Source organism: Vidua chalybeata, chromosome 3, assembly GCF_026979565.1.
Source record: "Vidua chalybeata isolate OUT-0048 chromosome 3, bVidCha1 merged haplotype, whole genome shotgun sequence".
NCBI lineage: Eukaryota > Metazoa > Chordata > Aves > Passeriformes > Viduidae > Vidua > Vidua chalybeata.
Genome location: NC_071532.1, coordinates 29252019 through 29266232, shown reverse-complemented (window position 1 = coordinate 29266232; position 14214 = coordinate 29252019). Strand labels below are relative to the sequence as shown.

Below are 14214 nucleotides of genomic sequence, written 5' to 3'. Positions count from 1 at the left end.
ATTGTTCCCTGTCAGATCTGTCGTAGAATAGCAAGAATAAGTTTGTTTCATCAAGACTGTTGGCAGTGGCTTTGGGGTTGTTTTAGTCCACATTTATGTGATATGTTCTTTTATAGCTATGTCAGGGATTTGTCTTCTTTTAAAGATATGGATAGCTTATTACCTGTGAAGCCTAACTCACATTGTGTGCATGTGTATATGCATGAATCTGTTTATATAAGTAGCGTGCATGGGACATATCTCAAAGTGCTAGTACTTGCTTTTAAAGGAGTATGGTTTTTGATGAAATTAATATAAAATATGTGGCTTAGTGTCATGAACAGTTTTGAAGAGCAGAACCATTATACTTTTTATTGTTCCAGTCTCAATTACAGGACACAAATAGTTGTGTGTACATGTTTCCAGGAGCAAAAAGCATGATCAGCATTAAAAAATGAAACAACTAAATTCCTCTGTTTCATACTGTCTAGCTGTTTTGCTTCCTGCTTATTCCCAGTTGTGCATCTCCTTGCCTTGTCATCACCAAGTAGTGGATTCACACTTAAATTAATGCTCTGTATTTTGAGCACACTTTTTAATTTTGCAGCACTTCTGATAATGTATAGTGTTTCTTGTTTCCCCTCTGAACTGGAGGCCCTTTAACAGTCTGCTCAGACAGTTGTGTCTCCTTTTTTCTGAAAATGCCTGTGGACATCTTCTCTGCAGATATTGCCTGTCAGTGGTTTTGATTAGGCTGCCTTCTCCTATCAATAAGCTCTGGAGCAGTAAAGCAAGTAGTAGGTTATGTAGGTTATATAAGTTACCCACTTCAGTAGTTATAATTTTCTTTTCCTGTCAAAAAGATTTATGAAACCATGCTAATTGCAAAGAATTTTGGGGCTTTATAAAGGTATTCAGTTCCATTATTTAATATTGATTCAAATGTGGCTACTGAATTTTTAATACATTAAAAATTGACCTGGTTAAAAGTACTTGTGCTACTTGGATGTAGTCTTCTCTTAAATTTATAAGCAGTGGCCATCCATTCTATAGGAAACTTGACCCCAATTCTGCTTTTGCTTTTTGCACTCTGTAGCACAAGAGATGGAGATGTCACAGCATTTTTGGATAGAACTTTTTCTTTTTAAATGCTGAGTTCTTAGTGCTTTACATAGGAAAATTCAGTAGGATGGCCTGTTTGATCGGATGGATCTTAGGCTTTGTGCTGTCTCTAGCTTTGCATCTTCAGTTTGCTACATACTTTGTGCAAAAAGATTGAAGTAGTTTTGAGGACTGTTAGAAAAAATTGCATGGGTGTCTTCTGCTTAAATAACTAGTTATTATCAATATTGATGTCTTTGTCCTCATTAGTGCTTCAATTTATATTAATTCAGTTTTAATACTTCCATTTTTAAATTTTTTAATCTGAAATCTGTGTAGCTATTAGAGCTACTGCAGATTCCTTTCTTTTAGTTCTAGCAGTTCACTATATTGTATATATATTCACAGAATTTTTCTTAAGTGCCTTGGGAAAGTTTCCTGTCCCTCTTTGAACATTTGTTTCCACCTAACAGTCTGGTTTTTCTCTGTTTATTCTGTGGCCTGTGGCTAAGGCATGTTATGTTAGCTGAGTGCTGGACGGAGCTGTGCTGATGTTTGCCATGTGCTCGTTTACTCGTGCATGATTTTTTTTTTTTTTTTTTTTTTTTTTTTTTTTTGTCTGCTTATTTTTATGCATATTCAGTCTTGCCATCTCATTGTGGTTTTTTTCCAAACCTGGATCTGTCTGCTTTTTGGAAGCTTTGCATTGGAGTCATGCTAACATGGAACATTTATCTTGGTTGATCTTGTAGCAAGCAAACTCTGCAGTTGGCTTTGTTTTTCTAAATGATGGCCTTTCATTTATTTATTTTTAAAGGAAGTCTTTTTAATCTGCATACCATCTATGTCTAATTAGAGCTTCCCCACGGTAACATTCAAGTGGTTCTTGCTTCGATGATGCTGAATAGTTTCATATAAACCATGAAGCCATCCTTTATCTGATGAAAAGATTGTAAAACAAACATAGAAACTTTCTACTTATATCTTTTTAGCTTGGATTGATTTGTTGTTGCAGCTTTAACTGTGCCACCTGACTGGTTCTGGCTAGGGATGAGTTTGTAAGGTGTTTGTACTCTTTTCTGGTTTGAGCGTGGTTGCTCCATCTAAGGAAGCAGAAATGTGGCCTGCAGTGTCACTACTGCCATGTGCTGGAAGCAGCACTGTGGAAAGAGGGCTAATGGAAGCTCAGACTCTTCTGACACTGCATTTTACAAATCTTCCATGAATTACTATTATGAGGTGCATTTTAGTATCAGCAAGCTATCTGTTAGTTCATGTCTATTAAGTGTATTCTATTAGCTATTTAGGACATGAGCCATGCTGAAGTAAGTGTTGTCTTCTCTTGTTCAACCAGAATATTGTTAAAATACTGTCAGAATTTAAACTGTTGTATCTTTTTCTTTTTGGTGTGATTAAGGGCTAAGATCCCTTTTTCCCAGAAAGGCCTGATCAGTTTAGCTGACAAAGTGTTAGTGAGCACACATAGAGACAGTTACTTAACTTGTGTGGACTACACTCTTATTATTTTTCATTAAAACATTATGCTTTATTCATATGAGAGTTCATTGTGTGTGCGTGGTTCTTCTGTCTCTCCAGCTTCACTGTAGCATCAGAAATACAACAAACAAACTGATGTTTTGAGTGTAACTAATTACTGCAGAATGTTAATTATGACTCCATTTCTTTCTGCAGAATGACGGGAAGGGAGTTTTTCTCTCGGTTTCCAAGCCTTTATCCTTTCCTTCTCAAGCAGTTAGAGGTTGTAACCAGCACTTTGAACAGGTAAGATGTCTGAGAAAACTTTGAAATACAAAGTGAAGTGAAAAGGTTCAACTGAGTTGTGTCACATACACACCCTAGTGTCATTGTATACATCAGTGCTTCTTGAAATGATACAGTTCTAATGTTTTTGCTAAGGCTTTTTTTCTTTTAACTTTGGCACATTGCATTAAGTCTCTGAAGACTGAACTACTGTTGACTAATTAAGAGTTGCTGTGTTCTTAGGATCAGATGTTAAGGAACTTACGTTTTTCAGGGAAACAGAACCCGGGTATTTGAGTGTCTCACATTTAACAATGAGGCTTTCCAGCATGTTTAAGTGATAGGGGGTCATAGGCCTCAAGTAACACCACATGAACACTTCCCAGCCTGTGGCACACTGACTCTGGGGAAGGTCCTTGATCTTGTTTTAAAGACTCCACAAATGGTGGCTGAGAGCTACAATTTGATCAATGCAGATGATACCATTTGGATGACGCTGTTACCTCCAGGTTCATGAACTTCTAAAGTAAACTAGTGCTGGCTTTGTTTTTTCTTAAAATGCTGTGATATAAACTGTGGAAGTTGAGCAGCTGATTTATGGGTGAGGTTCAGCTGACTGTTTAATGGGCCTAGGAAGCAGGAGTTTCACCAGTCATTCCATGTTTTGCAGTCTCTGCTCTAAGAAAAGAGGTTGTGTATATTCTGCACAGCAATCCACTCTACCTGACATTATAAAAGGTGACAGTGTCATCACTGGCAAATTTTGGGAAGTTTTTCAGTTGAAAAAGATTGAACACTGCTGTCTGAAATGTTGGTCTTAAATGCTTTTTCAATGTGGATTAAGACTTGTATCTTATTATTAGTTGTTAAATAAATCAAAAAGTATTGATTTTAACTTGGTTTTCTGGTTGTTTTTACTATATGAATAGTAGACCCTCAGTGTCAATGACAAGAACTATTCTTTAGTAAAACATGTTATTTACTAAACATACATTTCCTTTCAAATTGATAAAAGTACATTTTTTAAACCACCTCTTTGAAACTCTGCTCTCTGTTTCCCGGTTCATAGAGAAACCTTATCTGCAGGTTTTTAATATTATTTAAAAATGAAGGCAACTCATCACATTTGGGAATAAAGGAGGCTTGGAATAATGTGGGAAGGTGAAGGCAATACAGCCATGAGTATCTTCATTAGAAGGGTCCCCTTTAGAAAAACTGGATGCCATATTTGGTCCCAGCTGGGTTTGCACTCCCATGCAATGATCAGCCTAGGATAACTCCTTGAACTTGAGATGCAGAAGGCTATTTCATAGGGAAGAGGTTCAAGTCTAGTGTGAAGGAGGATGCTTTTTTTCACCAAATGCTTCTTACACCTTTTTATTTAGTAAAACTGAAGAGTTGAAAATCCATCCAAGCCTGTTTCTTTTGCTCTTAATCCTGGGAAGACTGTATCCATCACCAATGGATGGCTCTCACTCAGCACTCAGCACAGCACCATTTGTCCCCTTTATTATAAGGTAAGGTGATTTTGTAGTGGTTTCTTATGTGGTGGGAGCTCTTTTTTGAATCTTCAGAATTTTTTAAATAAAATTACTTTTTAAGCTTCTCTTCAGTTTTAGTCCTTAAAGGAAAAAATGGTATGAATTGGTTGTACTTTCCTATATTATTATTGTTTTAGAGAATTAGAAAGAATATTGACTTAGGCAAATCGTTGTATGACTTGTTTGAAAATCTTCATCTGCTAATGCTGTATGGCATGACTGCTGCCACTGAGAGGGTAGATTAAAACTGATTACCTTGACAGATTTTAGCAATGCAAGATTTGCTATACAAGCTTCTGATGGGTTTTTTCAGTCCTGCAGAATGATTGTTTGCAACACATAAATGTAATGTCTAATACATAGATTTGTAGATGTGTGTATGTATCTCTTTCTAAATCCATCCATGAATATATACGTAGCTAGATAAAGATCTGGATCTGTTCTTTATCTAAAGTGGTTCTAAGATGACTTTTCAAATATTTATACAGTGTAACTTTCATTTTATGGTGGTTTCAAGAAGCTATTCAGCTGACATTTTGCTACTCTGTATGCCTCCTGTTGGGGATTAGGAGCCTCAAAAGGGAGTCAGAGCTGTGGTGGGTAGGGAGAAATGAACATCACCAGTATTTGAGAGGAAGTCCTGCTGTCTGTGTGAAAGCTTCAGTGCAGTAGGGTGAGAAATTTCTGTGCCTAATCTTGCTCATCTAGTAGTGAAACAAGACAAAGTTGTTATCCTAAGGTCTTCCAATTTTTTTTAAACTATGGTTCGTTAGAAAATAGCATCTCTGCTTTTTCACAGCATATGTGATGTGTTTCTTGCCTTTTATGCTTTTTTATGAATTTTCAAGAATAAATACTATTTTTTCTGAAAGGAAAAAACCAAAACCTGTAGTAGGAGTTTTTAAATACACTGTATTTAACAATAAAATATGTTTGGCTTTCTGCTGTATCTGAATCCTAAATGCTTTTTGGGAAGTGTTTAAAACTATTTGTTACATCAGTAATCGGCTTTGTATTGATGCCTTTATTAATGCACTGGAGAATTTTTTTTTTTTTTTAATGAAATGTTTCAGCATAATTTTGGTTATTGCTAATAGATTAACTTTTGATAAACTTTTGATTACAGCTTTTTAGTTTTGTCTTTGTTTCTATTATGACCACTACTTTTTGCAAGGTACATACACCAGCAAAATAACATTTCACAGTTACCTAGCTTATTGTCTTGAGGTTATTTAAATTCATTCAGAAGATGTGGGGGGAGAACCCCCATAAAATCTTTAAGCTAAGAACCTTGAATATTTGAGACTTGTACTGTTGAACCTACTTTCCTTTAAGTGTTTCCTTTAAGTGTTAAGTTTCCTTTTCCTTAAAGAGGACTGATGTGGCTGATAAAGACGCTGTTTTCTGCATTTCCTTTCCATTGATTTTGCTAGTGAATGCTGGGGATGCAGGTGTAAAACTAGCACAAAATTACCGTGTATTTGTGACAAAAAGTTGTAGGTGGGTGTACAGACATGCATTTTCTGTCTTGTTACTTAGCAAAGTATTGAAATTTTTATGGTTGCCCGGGGACAATACCAAGGATTCTGCAGAGGTAAATGTATTCATGATATAGTGCAGTGTGTTGTTACTGGCTGTATTTCTGTCCGCAATTCTTACACTCTTGTTATTTGAATGCTGTAAGTGTTTTCTGTTCATTCTGACTGCATTTGTTGGAATACGCAGGGATGATTTTTTTTGGTAAAATAAACATGTTGTTATTTTCCCATCTATTTCCCTTTCTATTTTTCATTATACAGGAACAAATGAACAAAAATAAAATTGTTTCCTATTCATTTGGTTGTTCTTCAGAAGGTGGTAATGAAGTAACCTATTAGGATCAAAGAGAAGGTCTGGTGCCAAAGGCCCTGTGTACCAAGTCATTAAAATGTGTATATAAACGTTTCCTTTGAATTTCTCAGTGCAATGTTATATTCTACAGCATCAATTACATGGTACTCCAGTGCAATTATAACATGTAATTGCCATGCATTACCATGAGATTTTTGTTTAGGATGGTGTACCAGTGTCAGGGAGGGATGCAGCCATGCGGTGAGGAGAGAGGAAAGGTGAGTGTGACCCATATGTGGTCTTAATATCCCTTCCAAGGCTGAGCCCACAGGGAAGTGATATTCACTTGTTGCACTGAGAAGATGAACAGAATATTGTGTTTGCAAGGAGTGAGCAGTTCTGTGAACAAAACTGGGTTGAGCCGAAAGAATTCAAGCTGGGATTTGAAGAGTTTCACTTAAGCTCGAGTGGAATTTTCCATCTAGTGGGAGTAGAGCTGTGGTTGCTCTGAGATGAATTGCACAATATGAGCGGGATTAAATGGTGCAAGGACGAATCTCAATCTCTGTGCACATAGTTGTTACTCCCTGTTGAACTAGGGCATTTGATTACCTATCTGCAGTTCTATTAAGCTATTTTTCCCCCTGCAGATGTTTTATTTGGAAGGGAACACTTTGATTCACAACTTATTACCTCACTTTTTATTTTTTTTAAAGAGCTAGATAGGTCTGTTTTAATGGTTACTTTCTAAGATGAAAGAATGTACAGCATGTTTTTGATTAACAAGGGAGGTAATCGGGAGGTAATGTTTTAAGTATGAAACAAAAACATAACCTCCCTTTTGCCTCCCTCTCCCTTTTTCAAAGACCTGTAATCTCTTCAGAATGATCTAGAATTGAGTTACCTTATGTCCTCCTGTACCATGGCACTGACAGAGTGTATGTTTATTGTTAAATGTTCTGGGCTGAATGCTCTGAAGGAGTAAAATGGGTATTGCTTTATTAACTTGAATTCTTTTTCAGTAATTGAAAAAAAATTGAATAGTCACTCTCTATTTAAGAGAGTGACTTTGTAATCTTTTAGAAAGTTTTTTAAAAATTAGCTTTAAAATGTCAAACAGTATAAGGTTTTAGAACCTTATTGGATGTATGTGCCTTCGCTTCCCCTTGACAAAACTTTATTCTTCATGAAATTTCCTCTTTAGAACTTCAGCAAATAGATTTCAAAGCAGTGCTGCTTCTAGGTGTATTATGTTGCAAGAAATGTGAACATCTTCCCATGAAATTAACAGAGTAATGAAATAGACACTGTTTCCTTGGGCAGAATTTTGTAATCTGTAATGTGTCTTCGTGCAAAATGGAGGAGCTAAATTCCCAAGTGCCCTGCTGCTGTTTCCAGTCAGGGACGTGGGAGGGTGGCAGATGGAAACACTTTACAGCTGTCCTCTTTCCCTTTCTGCCCTTCTCCATCCACCCCTCTAGACTGATAGGGTTTTGGTTTTGCACTGAAATCTTGTCACTGGTGTACAGTGATAATCACTGTTAGTTAGGATAATCACTGTGACTGTTAGTTAATGATGGATACTAAGATGCAAGGAAAACAATACTGTGTGTGGTGAGGAAAAATATTCTGTGGGATGGAGCATTGTAATTTTTTTACTTAAAAAAAAAAACCCAACCTGTAGCCATTCCTAACAGAGCGTTTAGGGACGGAGAGAGAAAATTCTTATCACCTATGAGTTTTTGAAATAGATTGATCTGGGTTTATTTTAACTTCCTAGCAAGCAGACCAGCTGACCATGAATTCTGAGGCTCTCTGTGAGTTTCAGTTGTGTCTTACTGTTTCATAAATGTCAGAGAGCTCACTTCTTAAGGAAAAGGACTCAGATGTAGTAGTATTAATATTGCAGAAGGTAGTGTGAATTTGAATTTTTACCAGTCAGTAATGTTACTTGCATGTAGGTTGCTCATGTGAGAAAGTTACTCTTTGTTGACTTGTGCTTATAAGTTTGATTGCTCTGTATTGCTTTTGATTATGTTAAATTATATCCAGTCTGTCAGGTGACTGGTTCTGTTCCACTGTAGCCCTGTGACAAAGTCGATATGGGCTACATAGGAAGAGAAGCACAAGAATCAGGCAACTGGTGAAGTTTTAGTAACCCGATATCCTCAATTTGTTTGAGAAGAGCTTGGTGGAAATAATTCAAGTATATTCATTTTGTAAGCTGAAATTGCTGTTTAAGTATATTTAAATGCAGATTTGCTGGGGTTTGTTTTGTTTCACACATGTATACTTAGGTGTGTGGGTTTAGTATGTCATCCTGTATCGGACTTTAAAGCAGCCATCTGACTTTCTGTAGGCTGAGCACTTGTATCTTTTGGTAAGTGGCCAAGCAAGGTAAATGACTGTGCTAACTAAGTGTACTTCCTCTGCCTTTCTCCTCTTTCCCCTGTATTTTAGTGTGACATGGCAGCACTAGAAGAATTAATATTAAAACTTCCCTTATTTCAACTGTCATTTCTGTAAGACTGGGAATCTTACCAGGGGTCTGATAAAGAAAGAGCTTTTGTGGGAATGTCTTTTCATATTAGATTAAAATATACAACAAGCTGTTTGTTGCAGCCTTGTTGTATTAAAATAGCTGCTTTTGATTACAGTTGTATATGAAAGCCTCTCCCTGGCTTCCCTTTTCAATTTCACATCTTCTCAGTCTTTCGTCTCTGTTTTTTTAATTTGTTTTGGGGTTTTTTTAGTTCCTAATATTTGTTTAGTATAACTGCTCAGCATTATAACTGTCTGCAAATACTGCATTATATGGAATCCGTGTGAGACGGAGAGCAGGCTCTGACTCACTGGAATGCTCTGTCCTTGAGGAAGCTCATGGGGCTGGCCAGTCATTGCAAGATGAAGACAGATACCCTTTTTATTATGGGCAAGGTTCCCAAAACATGGGCTGGTCTAGATATTTGAAAAAAAAGAAGCAATGTGCACCCCTAAAGCATACATTGTCTTTTAAATTTTGATTATAGTAAATCTCTTGCTTGACATCTAAAGTAGAAATTTTGCATAGCTGTGGGAGAAGGAGGGAAGGACAGAAATTCATTTCCCCACTGAGCTTATCACTAATGAATTGGGACTGTCTTGGAAGTCTCCCATTTCTAGTTAGTCTATTGTCTGTGCAATCCTGATTGCATAGTGATTAATACTGATCTGTAAAAATATTTATGGGTCACTGTAAATATTTATTAATAAGAAGAGTTTCAGTCCTTTTTGAACTTTTAGCAGTTTTAAATAACAAGTTGTAAATAGGCTGTAATTTTTTCCAATTTGATTAAGTTCAAATTGTAGTGCTAGAGAAAAATGCAAAGGGCTTGATTGGCAGTAGGCTGCTCAAGACCCTCTGATCTATTAAAACTCTTTATTCATCTTACATTCTTTACTATATTCCTGTCTTTCCTCTGAAATTGTAGACAGATGTGTCATATCCAAGTAGTGCTGATGAGAAAGAACAAGCCTTAGGTGTTTGTTATTAATTTCTTATTCCAGTTTTCACTGTTTTCATCAGTCATTGGCAGATTGTCTGAAGCAGTTCAGGAAATATGCGCAAACTGCAGGGAGCTGTCAGATTCATGGGAAATAAAGGGTGACACCTAGCAGAGAGGCATTCATGGGTACTGAGAGTAACTCTTTTTCCAGTATTGCAGGCTCCTGAAGAGGACCAGTGGCTGGGATCCTGGGTTAAAATTTGATGTATGTTGAATTTGATGTATAATTACTTGAAACATGATCCAGTAAAAAATATGATGGGTGCTCAACTGTCAAAATATGATTGGTGAAGTAATTTTATTATTCATTTATATACTTAAAATTAATCAGCAAGTACTCTGCTGGTCAAGATAAGTATCGAAAAAATAACATCTGGAAAAGTATTTGCAGGAAGAAGTATGAAAATGGAGAGAAATAATACATTAACTATCCAGACAATGATATGGGAAACCAAGTATAATGACATTTTAAAAAGCCAATATTCTTTAAAAAGAACAGTCTGAGTTTCAGAAGAGTCAGTACTGGAAAGGCCTTTTAGTAATAGGCTAGATACTTTTGGTGGGATGGCTGAAAGGGAAGTGTCTTTGAGAACCCAGATCCCTTGGATGTTTTCATGGGTCTGATGATATGCTTTTTAAATTGCTCATGTTGTAGTTTTGCTTACAATCATCTGAAGTTTTGAAAATCCTTGCAAGGTGCTGAGACTTGATTTTTCCATTCAACTTCCCTTTCATAAATAATGATAGAGTTGCTAAGACAGAAAATATTCTTTGTTTTGGTTTTTTCCCAACTGTTTGGATAGTAAGTGGTATGTGTTTGTTTCTGTTATTCTGCAGTTGTGAAACATCATGGTAACTGTTCACAAATTAACAAAGTAGAAATATGGTTGTGAATGAAATTGTCTTTTACATGATTTTGAGTTAAGAGCAGTTGTTTTTTTCTCTAGAGTGCTGTGAACCAAAATGGAGGCTCTACCCTCATGTAACTTCAATGATAGTTAAATAAACCTAGAGGCTTCCTACCTAGACAAACTCTTTGAGATTTCTTGATTGGATTTCAAGAACAGATGCCATTTAAATTGCATCAGCATGTTCTATGGGAAATCTCCATTTGACAAGAACATATTTCTGTTTCTCTGAAGTTTATACACAGTATTAGTAATAGTTTTCATAGACTCAGATGTCAGAGATCCTAGGTGTTTTGGCTTGGTAAACCACAACAATTCAAGTTTCTGATGTTGATTCAGCTTGGTATCAGTTGGCCACTTGTTTACATTAACCTGGACCTTGGTGACAAGAAGAGAGAAATATCTATAATTTTTCCTTAGAAAGCCCTTGGAAACATATGGAGAAACAGCTCCTGGCAGAGCTTGTGGACAGCTTTCACAAATAAAAGCCTGTGTACTTTGCCTACATACCTTCTGCAATATTTATGGCTACCCTGCTTCATTAAGTGCTTGTGGAAAATACTGCCCTTACAAAAACATAGGGTTTTATCTTAATTGCCCAAGTTGGAAGAATAAAATACTCAACACAGTGTATAAAGAGGCTAGAAGTTTGGACAACCATTAACTTCACTTTAAAGGAAATAGATAAGAATTTAGGGGATTAGTACTGCATAAATAACGTGAAATTAAATTTGGCTTGTTTCTGTCCATATGTGTTTTTGTTCAAACATTTTCTGAGCTACATTTATGTGTTGATTGTAGATCTAAAACCTTCAGCAAACTGTTGGTAGTTCTGTAATATTTTCCTATTCTTCAGGTAAATTATAAGGAGCTATATCAAATCTCAGTTTTTTCTGGGGTTTGTTTTGATCTTAATCTTAGATGAAAGAACAAAAATTATTTTCAGGCCAATTGCAGTACAGTTTTTCACTGAGAAATAAGATTTTAAAATTAAATGTTTTGGATACTTGCTAAGAAACATTAAAAAACAAAATGGAAAACCACAAACCAAAGAAATCAATAAATGAACAGAAGAAGGTGTAGATACATGTGTAGCAAATTATCATTGGTATTGCAGGAAACTTTACTCTCCCAGTAACAAATAGGTACTGTCCTGCTGATTCATCTACAGTAAGAAGTCCAAGTTACTTAATTCTGTGGAAGCATGAGTGTTGCTTTTAATTCTATTTTTGGACTTCACTTAGCTTGGGAACTTGTCACACTGCATTTGAAGTTGCCGAAGGTATTCCTTTAGGAGATAATTTGAAGGGGGAAAAATAAACTAGTATATAATCATGAGGAATGCATGCAATACTCTTGAATCTTAATAACCAAACTTGTTGTAATAGGAGCTGAATCTGTTGCTAAATACTTTTCTCTGAGCTTTGACCAGCATCCATGTTTTCCCCTGCTCTAATTTCTTGATTTTAATTCTTGCTTTGGAACTGATGACATAACTTGGACTGTATAGCTGTGTCATGGAGGAAAGGCAAAATCTCCTTCTCATACCATCTACCCTGTCTATACAGAATCAGACAGAAGACTTACCACAATTTTTTCTTAGATGCATTTGTTAGGACCTTGGGGCACAGCTAGCTCAAGGATTTGAAGAGTACCGTGTGTGTGATTTTTGCTTATTTATATTTTTCAATCACTTTTATCTTTTAAAAGCTGTAGTAGCTGTTAAAATGCTTTGACCTGTTGGCAGAGGTGGTTGGTTTGAATTGCAAAGCCTTTCCTGCCTCATGCTGCACTCTTCTCCCAAACTTTTTGTGATGGTGGTAGGATACTTGGTTTGCCTTAGAAGCTCAGAGGCCTCTTCTGAAGAACATTCACAGTTTCATTAATTAGCAATGACTTTGTTAGTAATGCACAGATTGTGTGACAACAGCCAGTAAAACCTGGAAGTAGACATTCCTCTCCTTGTTAGCCCTTCTCACAACTGTAGGAATTACTTAATATAATGAACATATTTTCAGCAACAGGTATAATTTTTCAAATTAATTCTACTCGTTTGTTTCTGTGACCTTTATCTAAAAGGTAATCCTTATTTGCGTTGTTAATTTGGGTAATATGAAGTCTGTTGAGAGGGAGAAATAAGAAGGGGTGGAAAATAAGCACATAGGAAACACCTGCAGGTTTGTTTTTTCTTTTTTTTTTTCCTTTTCAAAAGAAGCTTAAGATATTATTATTTACAGCTAGTGTTCTGTTGTTTGTAGCCAGAGTAATAAATTAGATACTTTGATGTGTGCAGAGGAGTATGGAATCTTTGTGCCTTATGAGAACTGGTCGTAAATCAGATCACATCAGTTGGGAGGGTGGTTCAGGATCTGAGTGTTGAATCTGGAACAGAGCAGTGGAAATGCATTGAATTGAATCTACAGTTACACGGAGCGAAACCTTCTCAGATTTATGGACTTTTTGTTCTTGATCATGGACTGTTTCAAGTAAACATGTTTACATCCAGTTCCTCATGCACCTAGATAAACAGTACTGAGTTCAAGGTGAAATACTACAGTTGTTAATAGCCCTCAGGATTGAATAGAAGTATGTCACATGAGGATTTTGCAAGTTTCATTCTTGTTGCTGCCTTGAAGTATAATAAAATTAGGGTGGCATAATGTATGTTTTTACATATGACAACATTTTAGGTAATTCCTAGATTTTAAAGTCTACTTACATCAGACCTGCATGTAAAGGTAGTGTCACATACTTGAAACATTTCCCCTCCACCACTCCAAGCACCTTTCAAATCAAAGGAGATGGAACAGTTTTAAATGCAGCTTTGCACACACATCCATGCTGTCCAAATGGATGCAAGACTCCATTGCTGGTATTTCCTGCAGAGAGGATGAGCCTGCAGAAGATTTGCATTGTGCTGTTGGCAGGTGAAGCTCAGAGTCTGGATGAAGTGCAGCATTTGGAGGTCCTTTTCTGCCAGTATCCCCACAAGGCAACTGCCATCACAGAAATGAGACTCATCTCAGGGATGGCAGTGTACTAAACTGCTGCAGGAGGAGTAACCTGAATAGCTTCATAGCCCTAAAATGCTTCTTTCTTGAGCTGCTGAGTTTTGCTGCAGATAGAAACTAAGTTACTGTGATTGCCAAAATTATGCAAAAATATTTCTTGATGCAGTTTGTGAGATTGCTTCCCATAATGGTTGCTAAATTCAAGATAAAACACATTTTTAACAATACAGGTAGTAGACTCAGTCCTAAAGTGTATGGTTTGCAGTTTGGCATAACAATGAGAAAAAAATTGCTAGATTTGGTTAGAATGTTATATTTCTGTTGCTCAGTTGTTTATTTGCATTCAGTCTTTCTATCCCTTTTTGAGAATTCATCCTGTTTAGTTTTATTTACAGATGATAGGTTAAATGTAAGTGGGATCCAGTAAATATCAAAACTCTCTGTTCTAGGGTGCTGCTAGAGGATGGAAAAACTAGTGTAGGTTTTGACATGCTCCTGGCAAACTTCTTGCATGATTCAGGAATGAAGCCAAGTGCCT

At 36.4% G+C, this 14214-nt stretch overlaps 1 protein-coding gene across 1 annotated transcript in view; it reads left to right on the top strand.

Moving 5' to 3' along the window:
* The window catches only part of THADA (THADA armadillo repeat containing), a 214282-nt gene that overhangs the window by 110547 nt on the left and 89521 nt on the right, over positions 1-14214 (top strand). The window contains exons 28-29 of the mRNA XM_053936896.1: positions 2773-2862; positions 4227-4358. Coding sequence (XP_053792871.1) covers positions 2773-2862; positions 4227-4358 — 222 coding nt within the window. The remainder of the gene's footprint in view (positions 1-2772; positions 2863-4226; positions 4359-14214) is intronic.